Genomic DNA, 20,615 nt, shown 5'->3' on the forward strand with positions numbered 1-20,615 from the left:
ATTGATAAATGGCGTATCACATCTATTTAAATGTTTTTTAAAAATTCATTTCAAAAACCTATTGTGTTTTAAATTTACTTACTTTTTTTTGGTCTTTCTTTCTCTCCCTTAGTTTCAGACAATGAACTACGTGGGGCAACTTGCAGGACAAGTCTTGGTTACTGTGAAGGAGCTGTACAAAGGCATTAATCAGGCAACCCTTTCGGGGTGCATCGATGTCATCGTGGTCCGGCAGCAGGATGGGACGTACCAGTGTTCTCCTTTCCATGTCCGATTTGGGAAGCTTGGTGTACTGCGCTCTAAAGAGAAAGTGGTAAGTTCAGAAAGTGGGTCAAAACAAAGATTTGAGTACCAGTGCATTCCTTTTTTCCTTTTTCCTTCCCTTCCTCAGCTCCCCACATTCCCAATTAGCAGACTGGTTTAATCCAGAACAGTTGCTCATAAATGCTGTACAAGGTGGTAGTTGTGGAATGCAAAACACAACTTCTTGTGGTAATCTAAGAACTCTGCAAAAATGCTGTGAAAGAAAAACAGTGACAGCTCTGGGCCTATGCAAAAAGACAAATATTAATATATAGACTTCACAGTTTAAAAATGTTGACGTGGAGCTATTTATTTACTTATCCAAGTATGCTGGAAAAGAAATGCTTAATGCTATTTAACTGATCCCTGATGTAAGCAACTCTTTTTGGAATGTCTGAAGGACAAACAGAGCATATGTTAAGTGTTGGTGACCTATTATAAATATTGCTTCTTGTTAGCTGTGTTCAAGGCTGATTTGCAGTAGAAAATGCAGTTATTAACATCCACAAGCAAGTGAAAACTGAGACTGAAGCTTCATTCCTGTGTGGGCGTGTTTGAAAGAGAGCTTGGTACAATTTCCAGTCCAGCCATTCTGAGAAGGTGGTGCTCCCCAAGCAGATTGTCCTTCCAGCCTCTTTCATAGGCTTTGTTAATCATGCCAAGAGAGTGAGTTGGATTGGGTTGGCTGGAAAATGGAGCTCTTGTAGGGGTACTTTACTGTCAGTAAAGAATGTGTGTATGACATGGGAGTCTGCTACCAAAAGACAAATTGATTAAACAGGACATAAACGCTCAGGATTATATTCTGCTTTTTTAAGGAGTAAATGGTTATTGCAGGAAGCTACCCCTATCTTTATATTTTGGTTGTAAAAAGAGAATAAAGTGAAACTGAAAGAGTAGTTAGGGCATTTTTTCTTACTTGTCAATTGCTAGAGTTACATGCATTAAAGTTGTATGTTTGTCATAGTAACACAGATGAGTAGCAGGTTTTTTTTATTTCTTGATTTCTCACTTGTTAGTGTTTATTTCAACAAGCTTGCTGATGACAAAGAATTTATTTACCTTAACAATTTTGTAACAGATTACATTACAGTTTCCAACAGGGTGCAAAAGAGGAGATATAGCAGTACTTTTTCTGACGTCTAGGCAAGCGAGATATGCTTACAACGGGAGTGGTCTGAAATTCGAATTTGTTAAATGTCTTTGTACACTTCTGAGTAGCTGAACCAAATTTGAGAGGTTTTCAGCTTCTGGGTATCTCTAAAAGGCTGTTGAATAGTAGAAGCATGTACTCTTGGTACCTGTTGTACTAGACTGTCGGTGTAATTCTCAGCTTTTGCTTGTGTAGATGACTGTTGCTCCTTGTTTCCTCCATCCTGGGAATTACTATTCACATAGTTCTCTCAATAGTCAGTTGGGTGTTTGTTACTGCATTGTGAATGCATTTTTCTCTGGCATGTTATGAGGCCAAGATCAATTTGTAGTCCCAAGATGTGTGGGAACACAAAGTATGCTTATCTGTGCTTCAGCTCAGGTATATAAGGTGGTCTCCAGATACCAGTGTGAGGTGTAGGTACTAAAATTAGAGACGTTTGTATGTCTAAACCAGCAATAAAGAAAAGGTGAGGTTTTTTTTAAACTCATGTTGCTGAAAATATTTTAAAAATGAACAGTAGTGAAATATATATGATTTTCATATCAAAATCAGTCTGTTATTGTGGTGAATGAAGAAGAAAAGTAGTTCTCTTAAGGATTTGGGTATAGTCCCCATGCATGTTTGGTTATTTACCTAATTTATCATCTCCTATGGCTGGATTTTCTTGGCTAAAAAGTATCTTTTTAGCAGAATAAAAACATTATTCTCTGACAAAAACACTGTAGTTGCAGAAGGGTTGTGGTCCTTTGTCATACCCCCATGAACTCATGAGCCAGAAAATCTGAAACACTAACTGGAGTTGTAGAAATAATTGTAGCAGGTCTCTTATCACTTTCAGACAAAGCCTGCCTCCAGGAGGATTCCAGGTGGAATTTCTGGTGTTCAGGATTCAGATTCATACCAGGCCTCAATTCAGATTGAGATTTAAACATCTGAACAGTCTCAGTCATTCTTCCATGAAATAAAGACTATATCAATAATTGTTTGAACAAGATCCAGTCTTTATATAAAGTTTATTTTTTTTCTTATTTTTCTTGTGGATGTTAGGCTCTTTGCCAAGAGTGTGATGTATTTTGCAGGTGAACACACTAAAGACCATTTTGACAGACTTGTGTCATACAGAGGAGAAAGGGACACCATTATACATTGAAACAAAGTTTACTCTCAGAGCTAAGTGGGCCATGAGGTCAGCACTTTCCCCATGATGAATTATTTACAATCAATTGTCTCTTTCCACAGATTGATATAGAAATTAATGGCGATGCTGTTGATCTTCATATGAAATTGGGTGACAATGGAGAAGCTTTCTTTGTGCAAGAAACAGAGGAGGAAAATGTAAGGACTTTGTGCTTCTTGATGACTACAATGTAGTAATAACATAGTAGTGGGTTAAAAGTCCTTCATGCAGTGTTGTCAATATCCTCACTTCTGTGAAAGCTAGATTTTCTGTAACTGAATCTTAACATCTCTTTCATATGCTGCCAAGATGCTTTGTGCTTTGTGCAATTTTGCTGCCAGTAATAATAAACCAACTAATTATTTTCATTAATTAGATCATTATTTGGAAGATGTGCTGAAGTACTTTTTGTTTGCTTTAGTTAATTCATTTTTGTTGACTGCAGTTATACTGATTGCAGTGTCTTAAAATAGTTTTTGCTTCAAGTTATTACAGCTAGTGCTTCTACTAATAAAGGTAATCTATTTTTTGGGCATATTTTTAATTTGCCTTACAGATTTTAGTTTTTCACAATTTTATTTATGAAATTTTTACCAGGTAACAGTAACTGCTTTGACTTGAGAATTTATTTCCCAAGAATCTTTTGCAACTGGAAGCTAATGAGCCTCTGAAGAACAGGAATAATGGTTCATTTTTACTCTGATTTTCTAAGGGTATGGGAGCTAAGTGATCACGGTATTGGTCAGTCCTGAGCATTGCTTTTGATTGCTTTTGAGTCTGTTGGCATTTTTCAGCAAGTCTGAAGGAAAGTTCTAAATACAAGGGTCCAAAAGATTTAATGAAAAATAGTCAGAAGAAAGAAAAAATATTTGTGTCAGAGAAGTAAAATACAAAGTGTTAATTTCCTCTTGTTATTACAAATCAGTCTTTCAAGGAAATGAGACTGATCCAGTTTTTAGTTTAGGGTGCTGCTTGTTTACTGTGAGGGATCAGAGGAAGCTGTCATGTGGAAAGGAGTTAAATACAGTTTAAAGTGGAAGGAAAAAATAAGCATTAAGACCCCAAAGGACAGCTTGGGATTTTGTAACACCTCAGCAAAAGGAAAGTTGGGTTCTGTGTTTTGATACACCATGATTAAAATAAAAACTGAAAGCAGTTGTTTACAGATCTAGGCTGTGTCAGACGTTGATGGGAACTGATCAGTCTTATGACTTTCGGAAACCAAGGGTGATAACCACTGTCTTTGTCCCCAGTACAGTGTTTTAAAGGAGCTATTGCACTTGCATAGTACATTTTGATTTATAACAGGAGTGCCTTATCTGTATATAATGTGCTCATGAAAGCTGGTAGTTCATAATGAGTATATTGATCAAGTTTGCTACAAAGCAAAACTGAGTTATTTTTACTGCTTTTAGGCATTTTTTTCCCTCCAACTGGTCAGCATCTTAGTTGGCCTCTTAAAGCTATGCTTAAGGGGTAAATCATAAACCTCTCTTGATTTTTTTTATTATTTTTTTTTCCCCTTTGGACAGGATTCGGAAAGGTACTTTAGGGACTCAGTCTTTGCATTCTCCACATTTTGACATTCAGAAGTAATACCATTCACCTCAATCCACATAAATCAGGACAATTTTCCAGCCAGTTTTCTTTTAGATTTTCCGGAGCACTTTATTTACTTATTTTGTTATTCTTGATTGATTAATCACTGTGTAGAATATTTAGTTTAGGTGCTAGCATTTTATTTCAAGGCTTTTCACAATGCAAAATCTGTGTGTTATCAGTGTTGTTCAAGGCTATATTTTGTTCTCCTTTCTCTACTTCACTCTACTTTACAGCCAGTGGAACAAAGTTTGTTCTGTAATTCTTAATTCAATGAAAATTTGAATTTAGTATTAAATAGCAGATAAGACTTAGAGCACAACAAAAGTTGTATCAGTGCTCTGCCTGTACCTCGTCAGTGTTCCTGACTAACCTTCTGCAAGAGTCCAGTAAAATAACAGAAATCTTGTAATTAGTTCTATTTGCTACCATGAAATTGAGTTCGGTAACTTTCTCTCTTCTGCTTTTCTTCCACCTTGTCTTTGTCCCTTCACAGTGTGTTTCTTTCAGACTAGGTGTCAATGTCTTTTCAGTTTCTTGTTACAATGTAAATAAACCTCAGGCAGTCTGTAGCTAAAGCTTTTCTTTCAAAGAGCAGTGGATTGTCATTACTGGAGGGTTGGTTGTTTGTATGTTGGTGTTAAGGTGAGTAAATTATAGTTGACTTTTTCTTTTTGAAAGATACTTTACTTAAATAAAGTCTGACATGTATGACATGACTGAAGGCACCTTCCCCAATTTTGTGGGTAACACTGAACTGAGAGAAGAGGTAGACAGGTCAGGAAAAGAGCCACCACAGAGAGCCAGTTTGGCAGGCTGGGAGACTGGACCAACAAGATTCACACCAAGGTTTAACCAAGATATGTGTGCAGTCTCACACAAGGGCTGGAAGTATGGGCTGGCATGCACAGCAGTGCAGGCTGGGATCTGACTGGGTGAAGTGCAGCTCTGCATCACCTGGCCAGCAGCGTGCCCTGGCTGCAGTGAAGGCAAATATGTCCCAGTTTCCATCAGCAATAGCACAGCAGCAGGTGAAGGGATGTGGGGTTGTCCTGCTCAGCTTGGTGTATGTTAGATCAAATCTGGAACACAGTTCTGGCATTCCCAGTTCAGGACAGGCATGGAAAATTGGAGAGAGACCGGTAGAGAGCTGGAGAAATTGAAATAGAAAAACAAAGTTGCTGGAACTTGATCTACTGAGCCTAGAGAGGATTCAGAGAAATCTAATCACAGTCTTGCAGTACCTACGAGATAGTTACAGAACAGACAGAGACACTCTCTTCACAAGGCTGCCTAGTTGTAAGGTGGGGCCAAGGGCACAGGGAAAATACTGGCTAGATAAAAGGAAAATCCTTCTGTACAAAAGCAATATAGCACAGGAATAGGTTGCTTAGAAAAGTGATAGACTCCCTCTATCACTGGAAATAGTCAACCTTTGGCTTGACAAGGCCCTGGATGACCTAACCCGAGGCCCTGCTTGTGACAGAAGATTGGACCAGATGGTGTCCAGATGTCCCTTTCAACCTATACCTTCCCATGAATCTGTTTCAGAATAAACAAGAGTGGATTTAATTAGCCTTCTTTTATTAACACATTTAATAAGCATGGAACTGGCCTGCTCAGGGAAGACAACTTCAAAAACATTCCGCTGACTGGGTATTTGCTTTGCTGGCAAAATCAGTTTGTGTCTGAAAACTGTAAGAATACTAACATGCATTTTTCTGAACTTCTTGTAATCACTCTTAGTGAACTTTGTTCCTTTCTAGATATCAGCTTCATACCATTGGGCATCTGTATGGCTTTGTGTCTAAATATAGGTACAAGGATTAATCCGTAGCTAACAACTACCCTGTCTGGACAAAAGAAAGTGGAAAAAAAATAGCTTTTTTTTTTTTTTTTTTTTTCCCTAGGAAAAAGTTCCTGCTTATTTGGCAACATCTCCAATACCCACTGAAGATCAGTTTTTTAAAGACACTGACAATCATTTGAAATCAGGTGAAAATGAGAGGACATGTGCAAACTCAGAAATTCCACACTCTGGAGAAACAGAGACTGTATTCACTCCCGGTTCTGTGAAAAAGAAAAAAAGAAGAAGGAAGAAATACAAACAAGATAGCAGGAAAGAAGATCAGATCTCTTCTGCTGGGACTGAAGACATTTTTGAAATGGAAATAAGCTCAGATGATGAGAAAAGTGTACAGCCCCTAAGGTAAGCTCTTAGATAGTTGCTGTTTCCATTGTTGTTACTGAACATTTAAAAGGTGGCTTGTTCATTTCCTCCATGCAAGTATTGCACAAGTTTTGGTAGGCTCTGCCTAGGCCTTTCCTCAAGCAAACAAACAAAACTCCAAGCAGTTGTCTTCCAAATCTTCACTGATTCACCTTAAAATTGGGCCATTTTTTAATGAACATGAAATGCAGTTAAGCCCATTCTGGTGAAGAAGTGTTATGTTCTATTGTGTGACTGATGAGAGTGTCAGTGTAATTTCTCTGATGAGGCAAAGGGATCTTCTGGTATGTTTGGTAACCTCTAGATAGACTGCAGTATGGAATGCCTGTAGCACACCGCATCTGAATTTGGCTTCTCTGTACCTGTAGTTTACTTTGGCAACTGAAAAGTATATAAATGAATGTCCCTTCATGTTAGAAAAGAGAATTCTTTATATATGTGTGAAGAGAAGGGTGAGAAAAAAGGAGGGAAAAAAATCAATCCTGTGTTTTGAATTGGATAAACTCTTAGTAAAGTGGAGCTTGTGCTAAAGTGGTAGCACAAACTTATAAGCTGAAGAGATCTATAGGGTAACAGGAAAGATTAAGGTTATAGGTGAAAGCTATCAAGCATATAAATGCTTCAAATCCAGGAAAAGCCTACTCATCAGGACTTGGCTTTTAAAGAAAGCTAGGTGTTTTTCACTGGACAGTGTTGTTGTTAAATGTAATAATGGCTGAATAAATTCAAGGTCAGGTCTGGGAATTGCAAGAATGTTTTGGTGTAAGAGAATAAAATATAACTGAAAAAACTCCTTCAGTATGCATTTTCAAAGGAGTCTTTAATACAGCAAATACCAGACAAAAAGGTTAGTGCAACAGAAAAACAGGAATCCGTTATCGCACCTGTCACCAGTAAAACACAACAAACAAAATCTGAATTTTAAAGTGTTTTTTAAGAGTGTCTATGGCTTTTTTAGCTAATTTGCCTTATTTTATTAGTGTCATATTTATGTCACTGAATCGTCGTTTCACTGCTCTGTTTAGGTCTTGGCATTTTGTTTGGGTTGAAATTTTTATCCTTTTTTTCAATTTGACAAAAGACCTTTCCTCGGTCTTTAACATGTAGCTATTAAGACGTTAAATTTGTCATAGTAAAACCATCAAAAATAAACTGTCAAGTAAAGGAAGAGAGGAAATATAACCCAGTAATTGTTTATTCTTTATTTAACATGTCATTACAAGTATATGAAGTATTTAGGAATGTCATGTTAATTGCTGCTTTCATCCAGTGTTTAGGATTCAAATTTATATTCTAGCAATTATCTTACTTTGACTAGAGGTGAATAAAAGTTGGTGTGTTTTATCTGAATGTTGAATGTTTAGTCATAGCTGAACAGACCATGGTGTTTTCATCAAGTTTATTCTGGTTTTATTTTTTCTCCCCTTTAGAATGAAATTTTGGCAAGGCTTTTTATTTTAAACTTTTTTTTTAAACGTGTGTAATCAGAAACAGCAGTAGAAATACATTATCAGACATGGTGTTATAAAGTGAAAAAGATGATTTTGTAAAAGGATGGTGTTTTCTTGTGAAGAGCAAGTAAATGCAGGACTGAAACAAAAAAACATTGTAATGGTGAAGGCCCAAATACATCAAGTTTGTGGCTCTGTGTCAGTTTATATACACTCATTTCAGTGGGCTACCAGGGTAGGAAATAAAATGCCTTGCAATAGGCATGCAGTAGGCATTGTTTTCTTACCAGCTAAAGTTAAGAGTTGTGAAAAAGCATTCATAAGTTTTCTTTTCAAAACCTGTGGGGATATAAGGTGGAAGCAGTAGATTTGTTTGAGATTGTGGTGTTCTGGTTTGTTGCTTTCTGGGTTGTTTTTTTATTTAGTTATAAATGTGTGGCTCTGAAAACGAAGAAAGATAAGAAATTAGAAACTTAACTGTTCTTAGGCATAGTTTCAAAGTGAAACTAGGAAAGGAAAAGGGAGGCTGATGTTTTAACGGGAAGGTCAAAAATTCAGTCATAGGTGCCAGTGTATAATGTCTTATCTCTTTGGTTTTTTATAAAGCAGAAAACAAGATGTTTCCTGTTTCTTGGGAAAATCTATTACCAAGTGTTTATCAGCTTTTTTCAAAATATGTCCTTTGTCTTTTCCAGCTATGATTTAGATATGTTAGTAGTGCTAGACTTACATAAAATAATACCCAGGAAGACTGAGATTACAGTATGTACAACTTAGAAATAGAGAGCATTATTTCTCCAGTTCTAAGGGTGTTAAAGGGTTAAAGTGGCTATCTGTCTCTGAAATCTTATATATTTAATATTTAGACTATATGTAAAGTGGGCAGCAATGACAAGAAGTGACAGTGCTGTTTATAAACGTAGCAAAATAAATAGCTTAGAGTTGATAATGCATACAAGTTGATGCATACTGATTTTCCCCTTGTATTTTCAATAATCTTTGACTGTGTTTGGATTTTTAACTTGTGTTCATCCACTTATCAGTTAAAATTGATTTTTTTTATTTTTTTTTTAGTACTGCCAACAATGATAGTATGAAACATATTTCAGTCACACTTAGCCTAGTTTGAATAAAAAGGATGTACAGTCTCTGCAGTTCTCATCTAAGTCAGGCAGCATCATCAGGTTTCATAAGAATACTGCCGTGGAATAAGAAGCGGAGCTAAAAAGACATTTTTAGAGTTCAGTATTTACCATAACCTAGACTGTCTTCTGAATGAAAGGTTTGTGCAAATGAAGTTGATGACTGTAACTGCTTAGTGTCTAATTGAGTAGGCATGCAAATTCTAAATATTTACACATTTGATAATAGCAAAATATTTTCTTTCCTTCATAAGAGAAATGAGCATTAGCATTCCAAAACAAATCCAGTGCAACTGTGCACTGGAATAAAAATAGTTTTTTCTTTCCTAATTGCTTAAAATAATTTCTATTGCATTTTGCACTGAAATTATTCCAGGCATGTCTTCTGTGTATTCTTTTCTACTATATAGGCATGATGCCATTGATCTAACCTCAAACAAGTTACTTGTGTCCTGAGAATAGGTGTTTATTCAGTTAAATTCAGAAAGCTGTGAAAAGATCTGAAGTACTTTATGATATTTCACGGGGACTTCTGTGTAAAATAGAGTGTATGCCGCCTGTTCAGTGGATCTTACTGTTGGCTGATCAAGATATTGAGTGGAACTCCCAGTGCAAAACAAACCCCACTGTCCAGTAAAGTGCATTATTTTATCTCCTTGTTGTAGTTGATGTTAATCTGTAAGCTCTTGGGTAAAATGTGATGCTAGTACCTACCCCTGGTTTCTTACTATTTTAATTTGTCAAATGTACATTGTCAAAACTAACCTTTCTAGTTCACCTTTTCCAGTGATGGTAAAATCCACGTAAAGTTTACCGTGTAAAAATTCATGTTCATCTTTGTGTTTTGTTGATATTATTTGCCTGTGTAGAGTAAAATCACTGTTATTCATGTACAGTAATATCATTTGTGCTGTTGTGATATATTCAGTGTTAACTTCCAGGAGTAGTAGACTTTCAAATTTGCATTATTTTCAAGTATTAATAATAGCTTTTAAATACTTCTAAAGTTACATGAAGGTGTTTTGCAAACAACAAATCCTTTAAGCTGTACACTCCTTACTTTTGCTCTTAGATTTTTTTAATAGCATCTATGTAATTTCTTTTACTGAATTAGTAATACAGGTATCTTATAGCTTACTTAATGTCTTATGTGTCTCCACAGAGGATCCTCAAATTCATCACCAAAGGGTGAAGAACAAAAAGAATCTTTGATTTATCATTCGAAGGACCATTACCCCTTATCTGATGGAGACTGGTCCCCTCTGGAGAAGTAAGTCACTTTATAATGTCATCATTTGTGTAATGATGAGTAATAATAATAAAAAAAATTATACCTTTTTATTCGTTTTTCCCCGATCTGTAAAACTGTGAAACTTAGCTAATATCAAATGATATCAAATGCAACACTTGATATTAATTTGAAACTTTGGGGGTTTTACAAAACGTATTATTTCACTGTTAAAAAGAGGAAATACAGTTAATAAGATTCCCTCAAGCTGAGAAGGGTGTGGAAAACTAGTATGTTCCCTATGATTCACCCTACCATAAGCAATACTTGATCTGCCAGAACGCAAAAGTGATGAGTATGTTAAGGTACATTTTACCGTGTGAAGTAATCCTAATTGCTCAAGGTAAAGCTAGATCCTCAAGTTGAATCCTATTCCACTTCAGAACAGGGGATTTGCTGGAGTTCTGGTATCTTTCTTTGTCCAGAGATAATGAAATAATCATCAGTTGACTCTGGATTCTTCAAAACGGCATGATACAACTTGCCAGTCAGTTTTCAGTGACCAGGGGATTTCTGTATGTACATTCAAGTACATTCTTCAGTTTCTGATGTTCATGCTATTCCTCTTGCATTCACTTGGTAGATTTTTCAAGGCTCACACTTGGGATTTCACCACTTCAGCATCAATTTCTGTATGCATAAGAAAGCATTTTGCGCATATGTGGTAGTATTTGAGATAAATTTTGTACTTTCCTTGAACGTTGGACATACAGGAGACAGCATATGTCTCACATAGCATACTAAGTAGTATCTTGATTCATATGAACTTTGAAGTGTCTACTGCTTTTCAGTTTGATGGAGGAATCTGCTTCATAGCAGGTACATTCACAAGGTCAGTGAGGATTATGGGTCAGCCTTCCATAATGGCCATTGTTGCTTGTTACCTGCTCAGTGCACAGATACTTGTTCTTCTGCTTCAATAGGTGGTGCAGAATAGAAGAGTTCAACCTTCAGCCAATATTTTTTGAAGTGTGTGTGATCTCTCTGCTTCAGGTGTTTGCAGGGCTGAGGCCCCACTGCAGTCAGAACATACCACATCGTGCTTGGTGCCTGCTAATTCCCTCAGTGCATAGCTTGTTAATGAACAGAAGCAGCTGGACAGGAAATCCCATTATCATTCCTTTTTATGTTTTGGGCTCACAACCACATCCTCAATTACACTTAATGAAGTGTAGTCTTCAAATGTTCCCCAAAGGTTTGTGGTTTGTGACCCTAAGGACTGACATGCTGCTGTATGGATTGTATCACCTAGGTGACTGTAGCATGGAGGCTGATACTCATTTTCAGTTTATAAAACCCTGAGCTAACATAGACTAGCAGGTTATATCTGGGAGGGATAATTCATGCATCTCTTCTCATTTATATATTATGGGGCCAGTCTGCTGTAATAACTTGTTCATGCCTCATGTGAGGTACCTAGGCTTTTCACAGTTCTGGGGTTTTTTTTTTTAACAAAAAGCTACCCAGTCCAGATTGCATTTCAACAGAGAAATTGGCAATTTTCCTTTTTGTCTTTGGGGAGGACATTGGGTCAGAGATTCTCTGACATGTAGAAGAGAAATTTTGCTTTAAATTACTTCTCCTAAGCTATCAAAGAAAGATTTTATCATGTAGCTATCGTACTGAGGAAGAGAAATGGGAGGTTTTAATAACCTCCTTTTTGGAGATCTGAACAAGCTAACTAACTTGTAGTTCAGTTGGTTGTCTTGCTCTTCAGAACCCTTGCAGGGAGCTCAAGGAAGAAAATAGCACAAGTCCTTTCCATGAGGTCACTTCTGTTTGTCCTACTCAGTATACTAAGATGGAAAGCCTAACCATTAACTATTTGATACTTGATGCCATCAGTATTCTTCCTGTTTTAACAGGCAATGTTGGCACAATTAGATCACTATTACAAGCATGGGCCTTTTGGCTAAACACTTCTGCCTGAGAGTGACAGTGAAAAACATATGTTGAGGGAAGTAGAATAGACTTAGGCTCCCAAAGCCCTGAAATATTCAATCTTTTGCAGGAACTGCTGAATTAACAATTAGACTTAGAAATAGGTTAATATTGTGCATGGCTTCCAGTTGGCTTGTGGTCTAGGTGGAATAAATTATTAGACATGTAGGGAAAGTTAGTTCATATTCTTCCTGAAAACAAAGGTGTACATTTATTTTCATTAGTGTGTCACTTTAAACAAGCCCTTCTAACAGTACAGAAAATGTGATTTCTGTATGACATTGTTAATGGAGAACTGAGGGGGAAAATATCAGTTTTCTTTTTTTGTCCATGGATGATGAAGGCTGGAAGCCAGCTGAGATGATAACTCACCCAACTCACCATTGTAGAGATGTTTAAATGTACTCATATCTTAGATTTTTGAGGTGTCCTCTCACAGCAGTATGAGGGATTCTTACCAACTGGATTTTGATCTGTGTAATATCTGTTTTTGTGGTCTGAATTGTTTAGTCCTATATGATACTACATAACTTGAGATCCTCCAAATTCAGAAAGTTTTATATATGGTACTGAATTAGGTAACTAATCTTTGCAGGAATTTTGTATGGAAAAAAAAATCCATAAATTAAATACCTGTCGGGAGTTAGTTAAAATTTTCAGTATTCAATCATTGAACAGTCCAAATTGGAAGCCACCTCAAAAGTTCATCTGGCTCAACCTTTGATGGGAGAGGGAGCCTCAAAGAGTTTATCTAGCACCTGGACCAGTCACAAATTGCAAGTGCAACAAGTGCAGCAACAAGTGTGCAATCCTGTACTGGGAAGACACAACCAAAAAGCTCAGCACAAACTGGGATCTGTGTGGCTGGGAGCAGCCTCGGTGACCTGGGGGAACAGCAAGCTGAGCATGAGTCAGCAGAGCACGGCTGCAGCAACAAAGGCAGACTGGATCCTGGGCTGCATCCACGGGGCATTAGTGGCAGAGACAGAGATTTGATTATCCCTCTCCTCTTAGTGCTGGTGAGGCCACACATGGAGGGCTGTGTCCTTTTCTGGTCCCTGTAGTTTAAATTCAAATACGAGGTTTGTTTATATAAACTGAAACCATAAGATGTTATGAATGTCAAAGTGTAAAAAGAGTAGCATTTCTATTGTATGTAATATAATTGCCCTATTCAAGGAAGGGTAGACAAAACCTTGTGTTTCCTTTAATCTCTAAGATCCTAAATGCGAAATGATTTTGAAATCACTTCTTTCTAGCATTTTGTAGGGTGTTCTTCTGGCTTAAAAGTAATCTTGACTGAAGTGAATTTCAGAAGTCAGTTTCTGATTTATGGATAATAACCACCGTAGGAAAAATAGGATGGATTTTAAAGGTCATGTAGTCCAAACACATCTGAAGGAAGTTTTCAAGTAATCTCCTTTTCCTAAGTTATCTCCTGAATGTTTTTTTTCTCTCCTGCATTGGGAATTGGGGTTGTTTTTTGCACTTGTGAGTTATATTTGAAAGACTTTTATTTCTCAAGTCTCTGCATAGCAATGCAATGAAATGCTACATTTTTACAGAGGTAAGGGTGTTAGAACTATTTTCTGTCTTACTTTTCAATAAACTTTTTAGTTTGTTCTTGTTTTGTTTGGAAAATGGAACATGGGCTGAGGGGAGAGCTATTCCTGTGCTGCAGATGCAGTGAAGGAATCTGTTCAGTGTGATCACTATGTAAGTCCTTTAATGTGATTTTGGTTTTAACCTAATTTCTCACCGTTTGAAAACCCTGCTGGGCTTCTTGCCATGTTGCCAAATAATTGAAGCTCTGTTAAGCTGTTGAAAACTCTACCAACAGTTGCTGCACAACAAATGCATTAATGCATTTTAAACACTGGCTTTTTTTTTTTTTTCTTTTTTTCTTTTCATATTGATTTGGTAGCCCTTTCTCTGAGCAAGTCTGCCCTAAAAGTGATTCAGAACTAGAAGTTAAGCCTGCTGAGAGCTTGCTCAGATCTGAATCTCACATGGAATGGACATGGGGAGGATTCCCAGAGTCAACCAAGGTAAATGTCTTTATTGTCTCTAACTTCATGTCTGAGTTTTGGCATATTTAAGACTGTCCTAGGAGAGGATTGGAAATCTGCTGCTGTTGTTCAGATACAGCTGAAATGGAGAAGTAGCAGCCCCTTGTGGCAGGCAGAGAGAGTCAGCTTTGTTGAGTCCAAAAGCTGCTCAGCAAAGTAATCCCAGAAAACCTAGCAGTGAAAGTCTGAAATTTTTGAACTTTTAGTTAGAACCTGAAGGAAACAACTTAAGAAACTAATTTTCTGTGTTGTAGAGTAAGTTCTATTTCATTCCAGAGGAAGTGTAGCCTTGATAAATTTGGTATCTAACGGAGAAGCTGATAAATCCATATATGTTTTTTCCTTGCTGTGGTTTGGTCAAGTCAGCGGTTCCTCTATGCAAGTTTCTTTACTGAACTTGTAAATAAACTCCTATGAATATACTTTTGCAGGGAATTAAGCTAATATGGTGAGACTGTTCTATATTGCTACAATTCTTTTTTATTTTCTGTTTTCCTTGTGTGATGAGAACTTGTACCATGAGTACAAATTTAATATTTAGAACAGAATAAAACGAACAGGTGAAGTGAAAGGATTGACTAGACTTCTGTTTTTCAGATAAGTAAGAAAGAAAAACTGGAACATTGCAGAACAGCTACCATTACTCCATCAGAGAAGACTCATTTTAGGGTCATCCTCAGCTCTGATGAAGTTGAAGACGAAGATGATGTGAAAGATTCTGTCTGTACAGTACTGAAACCTGAGCCAAGAACTCATCCTCTCCTTAAGCAGATGGATGCTAAAGACTCTGTTGCTTCTGCAGTCGTAGAACCTCAAGTTCCGTTGCCATTGGATGGTGATCATCATTCCAGAATATTGATGGATCCTTTACCAGAAACAAAACCAACAGCAAAAGCTGACTCTCCTTCAAAAAAGAAAGGTGTGGAATAAAGCTCTTGATTCTTGCCCTCAGAGTGGTCTACCAAATTTGAGGTCATATTGGAAAAAATATAAATGTGCCTTTTCAGTTCTTCCTATTTAAAATTTTATCTGGCTTAAAATTATAATGAAACTCTGGAACTTAAAAATCATACAAATAAGTCTGAATCTTCCATGATTATGTTTGTATTTAACATGTCTGGGTAACTTCATCTTAGTAATCTTAATTGTTAAAATTAACAGGTGTGCACAAACGAAGTCATCATCAAGGCCCTGATGATATTTACTTGGATGACCTAAAGGCTTTGGAACCTGAAGTTGCAGCACTTTACTTTCCCAAAAGGTAATTTTGAAGTAAAATGCTGTAAATCTGGGGTAATTCTGCAGTTACATTACTTGAGTCATTAAATGTATTATTTGTGGGCCAGTTCTGATAAAAAGAATTGGACTTCAGGTTTTTAGGCTTTTATGAAGTATTTGACACTTATCTCATTGTGAAAATTCTAATTTGACTAGAAACACATTGAAAGAACACATGGGCAGTGACTATTGAGAGTTTTCCTCTTTGTGGAACCTGTATGTTCTGCAGACATAGAGGGGAATACGTTAAACTGCTTTTGTACCAGTACTCTTGTTCAGCCGTATTGTAAACTTTTCAGTGGATCAAACTAGTGACTCCAACCTCAAATGACAATGTCATTTTTCTTTTCTCTTGTACTTTTTGCAACAGATTGTGTTCTAAAAGCACTAAAAGCGGTGCCCTTTTTTCCTTTTTCTTTGCAACTTGCTGGTAAAGATTGAGGAGCACAGTATTATTCTGCAGAAGTAGAATGTAGAGGATGTTTTCTTCATTTAAATCCAGTTTAGGCAAGAAATGTAATTATTGCCCAATTTAGGGGAATGTTAGGAGAACTGAAAACAGTCTGCCAATATTATGAAGGATTGGTGTGGGTGTGTATGTCTGAGTTTTTGTTAGGTTCGTTTCAAATTTATGTTGTGAAATAATGTAAAAATGCAAAAGCAAGATTTTTTGGGGGGACTAGTCATATAGTGTAACCTAAGATCTGTACTTTTTTTTTTTTTTTCCAAGTAAAATACTTTTCACTTTCCTTTAGTGATTCTGATCCCGGATTCAGGCAGTGGACAGAGTCAGATACCCTTTCTGGTTCCCAGTCACCCCAGTCAGTGGGAAGTGCTGCTGCTGATAGTGGTACAGAGTGCATGTCTGATTCTGCTATGGACTTGCCTGATGTTACACTTTCGCTTTGTGGAGGTCTCAATGAAAATGGAGAGATTTCTAAAGGTATGTGAAAGACGAAGGCATAAAGAGGAATAGAGCTCAGGCAGCTAAACAAATGAAGTGGCTTGAATGCTCTGATTTCCTCCTTACAAAACTTTGGCATATTTCTATGCTTACATTAAGAAAAGGGGATAGAAAGTCTTTCATTTTTTCTAAAATTCTCAAGCATTGGCCAAGCAGAGATAGCAGAATTGAACCTCATATTAATCAAGAACGCTTGATATCTGGAGAAGCTTTTTGTCTCCTTTTTTGTACTATATATTATTTATCTGACCAACTACATCGATTTTTTTGTTGCTAGTCCTTGCTTAATCCTGTGTAAATACTAACAAGTTGTCTTCTTTCCAATTGCCTGATAATTTTTCTTCTTTATCAGTTATTTACAAGTGATAAAAAAAACCCTTTGTGTTGGACTGTGTTTTCTACTTCTACTTCTATTCTAAAGGATTGTTAACTTGTAGATTTTTACTGGCTGATTTTTCCCTCTTAATGCTTTAGTCTGTTTACTGTTGAAGTTGTATGTATTTTTGAGGGAGCTTTTAGGAGCATAAAATCTTCATGGACATGTACTGCAGTGTTTTAATATTTTGTTAAATGGTCATCCAGTCTCAAATACATTAAATGAAATTTAGGTGTTTATTAATAAAGACTTGGGACTGTTCTCGTGGTAACATGGTAGTAGTACTGGATTTGATTGGAAAAAAGGATGTCTTGATTGCAGGATGTCTTACACTAAATTATGCATTTCTGCTAACATATGTAGAAACTAGTTGTGAAAATGCTAGTTAGTGATAGTAGTAGTTTTTCAAACCTGAAAAGCTGACACCACCCTTCCCCACCTCTTCTAGTGTAGTATAATAACCCACCATCATTATTTTTGAAGAAAACTTGGCTAGACAATCATGGCTTTCTTATTTCCAGCCTTTGAACTGAATTAGTTCCTCCCTATCCCTCCTCTTCTAATTTCTTAATGCTCTTTAGTGTGACTGTTGAAGTGGTCCAAGGCGTTTTCTGTAGAGAGGAGGCTGTCACAGGACCCTTGACAGGTAGATCTCAATTAGCACATCTTCAGTGATGCTGCAAGATCAGCAGAGACTCTGAAGTGACAGAAGGGGTTTTCCTAGATGTAAAATAATCAGGTATCTTGGGATTTTATTCTATTACTTTCTAATTAAAATCTCTTTCTATTGCAGAAAAATTCATGGAACATATTATTACTTATCATGAATTTGCTGAAAACCCTGGACTCATAGACAATCCTAATTTGGTAATACGGATTTATAACAGGTAAATTCTTTGTGTTATGTAATTACCTAATAGAAAATCTCATTTCAGATCTTGTCTCTAAAGTGAGCATGTTTCTCAGCTTCCATTGCAGTTTGTGTGTGAATCTGTTTGAAACAAAGATTTACATTAAATTTAGCTTTAGCTTAAGTGAGTTTTTTTTTCTGTAATTTTCACTGATGTTGAATTGTATATATTAAAATGATTCTGCTGACGGAAGATGTTAGTGTTAGTTGTTGGCAGCAAATACATACTTTCATCAACACAAGGGCAAGTTTTCTATTCTGATATTTATTGATCTGTACACAAATTATATAATATCTTACCAATAACATGTTTTAACAGGTATTATAACTGGGCATTGGCTGCTCCTATGATTCTGAGTTTGCAGGTGTTTCAGAAGAGTTTGCCTAAGGTAAATAGATAAATGCATACTTTCTTTGAAAATGTTGCATTTAGTAACACCCGATTATCTCTGTTTTTCTATACTGATTAAAAACACGTCTGATTTTTCAGGCTACTGTTGAGTCTTGGGTCAAAGAAAAGATGCCAAAGAAGTCTGGAAGGTGGTGGTTCTGGCGCAAGAAAGAAAGCATGACTAAGCAGGTGACTGAGAACTTTTGTGATTTTTTTTTTTTCCTGCTAGGTTTAAAAGACTAAAAAATTGGTTTTTGTCAGAAGTGCCTCAAAACACTGCTCATTTATCTCAGTGTCACTGATGGCCAGCTGATGTTGCAGTAACATCTGTTTATTTAGCATCAAATACTGTATCATTGCCTGGTGCTATTAGTTACATCAACAAAATTTGTTGTATCCACCTTAAAATTCTTTCTTCTGAGCCAGTAGCAGAGCTACTCTTCAGTCACTGCAGTATGTTTTAGGAATGTACACACAAATAAATAAGTAGGTGCTGCACTGCGTAGTAGTTAAGCTGAGACACCCCATTTTAGACTAAATTTTCTAAACTTTTGAGTATGGACCCTAAACTTATTTCCCCACAAAAAAAGTCATTTATAAGCTTAAAGGTTGATAGCTCCTTTTAATGCTAAATTCATCATGTTAAACTAGCAGTTCCCAATTTCTGGCACAGAGTTTTGTTTCCTGAAATAAGAAAAAGCTTTAATAGAGAATTTCTTCGTAAGTGCCTTTTTGTTAAATAATTTTTAGAAATTATTATGTAGAATGTGATTCTGAGTCTTTATATAGTTTGTGTAATATATTGGTAGCTGTTTTTAACTTGGATTTGTTTAAAATGCTTAAAATATCAATATGTTCTTTATTATGTTGCTTTAGATACCAGAGGCAAAAGAGGGGAAAACTGAGACGCAAAGAGCAAATGAACTGCCAGCAACTATAAAAGAGCAAGTTAATAGTAGGTGTGTTCCTGTCTGAAGACTTATCTGTGGACTGAATAGTGCCCTTTTTCCTTTTTTTTTTTCCTTTTTCTTTTTTGAATGAAGAATTCAGTAGTACTGTACTGTGGGAAGAAATATTTTCCTGTAAAATACTGAAGAGGATCCAGATGTGTATAGCAAACAATTCAGCAAAATAATGTGACAGCAAACATTGTAGGAACTACAAATACACTACAGTTATTTCCTAAGTGCTATTGTGTTTATTCCCTAAATCATAACAGAACTGACAGAACAAACACATACATGGTAACCTTTATCAATAGGCCTATGCTCTGTAAATACAGTGATACTGTTTCTGATATACTTTGTAATACTTTTTTTCTTTTGTGAAGGCCTAATATTGTATTAATAATTTAAACCATGTGGAATTTTTTGTAACATTAAATAATTGAAATAATAAAATAGTATCAATCACATGTTGCCCAAGTTGTGGTAGACAGCTATCAGTGCTTAGCACAAAACTCCCCCATTGTAGGGTATTTATTATGCATATGCATATTCTTGCATGATTTTGCAAAGGTACTTGTAAATGTTGGTGTCCTCAAGATTTAAAGAACTAAATATATTTTGATTTAATACTTCAGAGAAACTAAATGCTGCTTTTAATCTTGAAATCTCTAATGAGCAGGAAAATAAGTCTGTGAATAACCTTACAAGGTGAGCTACTCCACTAACACCCACAGTTTAAATGCCATAGTAACTAAGGCAGCTTCTTTTAAGAACAAAGCACAGCTTTGTGTGTCATTCAGTGTCCGTTTTCATCTGCAGTTTACCTAATTCATCAACACAGTCTTAGTGACCACCTGACACTGTGTCTTTACTAAACCCATTGTGTGTGGAGCCAGATGGGAGTAGTCATGTTTAGAGCTCCACCAGTACTGGCATTCCAAGTCTTACTTGCTTACTGGCATGTCCTGGCTTTATCTGGGCACTCACTAGATGGTGGAATTCCTTAATCTGTACTATCAGGTAGCAGCAAATCCTCAGCATAAGCAGAAATTACTGTGGCATAAGCATCTTACTCTGTTAAAGAAGGATTTTATGTAGCTTACATTTATTCTGGTTAATGTCACGTTAGGCCTCCAGAGGATGATTCTTCTAGTGATGAAGCATCCCAGGAGGTGAAGGAATCCCTGAAAATGGATTCTGCCCCAGCAGAGCATCCACCTCATGGGAATGTTACATCTTACAAGAAGTCACTTAGACTGTCATCAGACCAAATAGTAAGTGACGTGGCTCTCTTGTGCATAGGATGCTTCATAATCCTAAAAACAAAATCTTTAAAAGGAAATTTAATGTGTATTCCTGTGCAAGGGTAGGCAGCTGCAGGGAATTTCTGATA

General features: G+C 36.5%; 1 protein-coding gene across 2 annotated transcripts in view; it reads left to right on the plus strand.

Annotated features, from left to right (window-relative positions):
- The window catches only part of LPIN2 (lipin 2), a 43,596-nt gene that overhangs the window by 13,837 nt on the left and 9,144 nt on the right, over nucleotides 1–20,615 (plus strand). For both annotated transcript variants that reach the window (XM_014871264.2, XM_014871263.2), the window contains exons 2-14: nucleotides 113–313; nucleotides 2,699–2,794; nucleotides 6,146–6,444; nucleotides 10,221–10,328; nucleotides 14,212–14,335; nucleotides 14,954–15,275; nucleotides 15,518–15,617; nucleotides 16,390–16,577; nucleotides 17,768–17,861; nucleotides 18,204–18,273; nucleotides 18,375–18,464; nucleotides 19,152–19,234; nucleotides 20,352–20,496. In XM_014871264.2, coding sequence (XP_014726750.1) covers nucleotides 122–313; nucleotides 2,699–2,794; nucleotides 6,146–6,444; nucleotides 10,221–10,328; nucleotides 14,212–14,335; nucleotides 14,954–15,275; nucleotides 15,518–15,617; nucleotides 16,390–16,577; nucleotides 17,768–17,861; nucleotides 18,204–18,273; nucleotides 18,375–18,464; nucleotides 19,152–19,234; nucleotides 20,352–20,496 — 1,911 coding nt within the window. In that variant the 5' untranslated portion in view covers nucleotides 113–121. The remainder of the gene's footprint in view (nucleotides 1–112; nucleotides 314–2,698; nucleotides 2,795–6,145; nucleotides 6,445–10,220; nucleotides 10,329–14,211; nucleotides 14,336–14,953; nucleotides 15,276–15,517; nucleotides 15,618–16,389; nucleotides 16,578–17,767; nucleotides 17,862–18,203; nucleotides 18,274–18,374; nucleotides 18,465–19,151; nucleotides 19,235–20,351; nucleotides 20,497–20,615) is intronic.

The sequence above is a fragment of the Sturnus vulgaris genome, chromosome 1, assembly GCF_052056855.1.
Source record: "Sturnus vulgaris isolate bStuVul1 chromosome 1, bStuVul1.hap1, whole genome shotgun sequence".
NCBI classification, from domain to species: Eukaryota; Metazoa; Chordata; class Aves; order Passeriformes; family Sturnidae; genus Sturnus; species Sturnus vulgaris.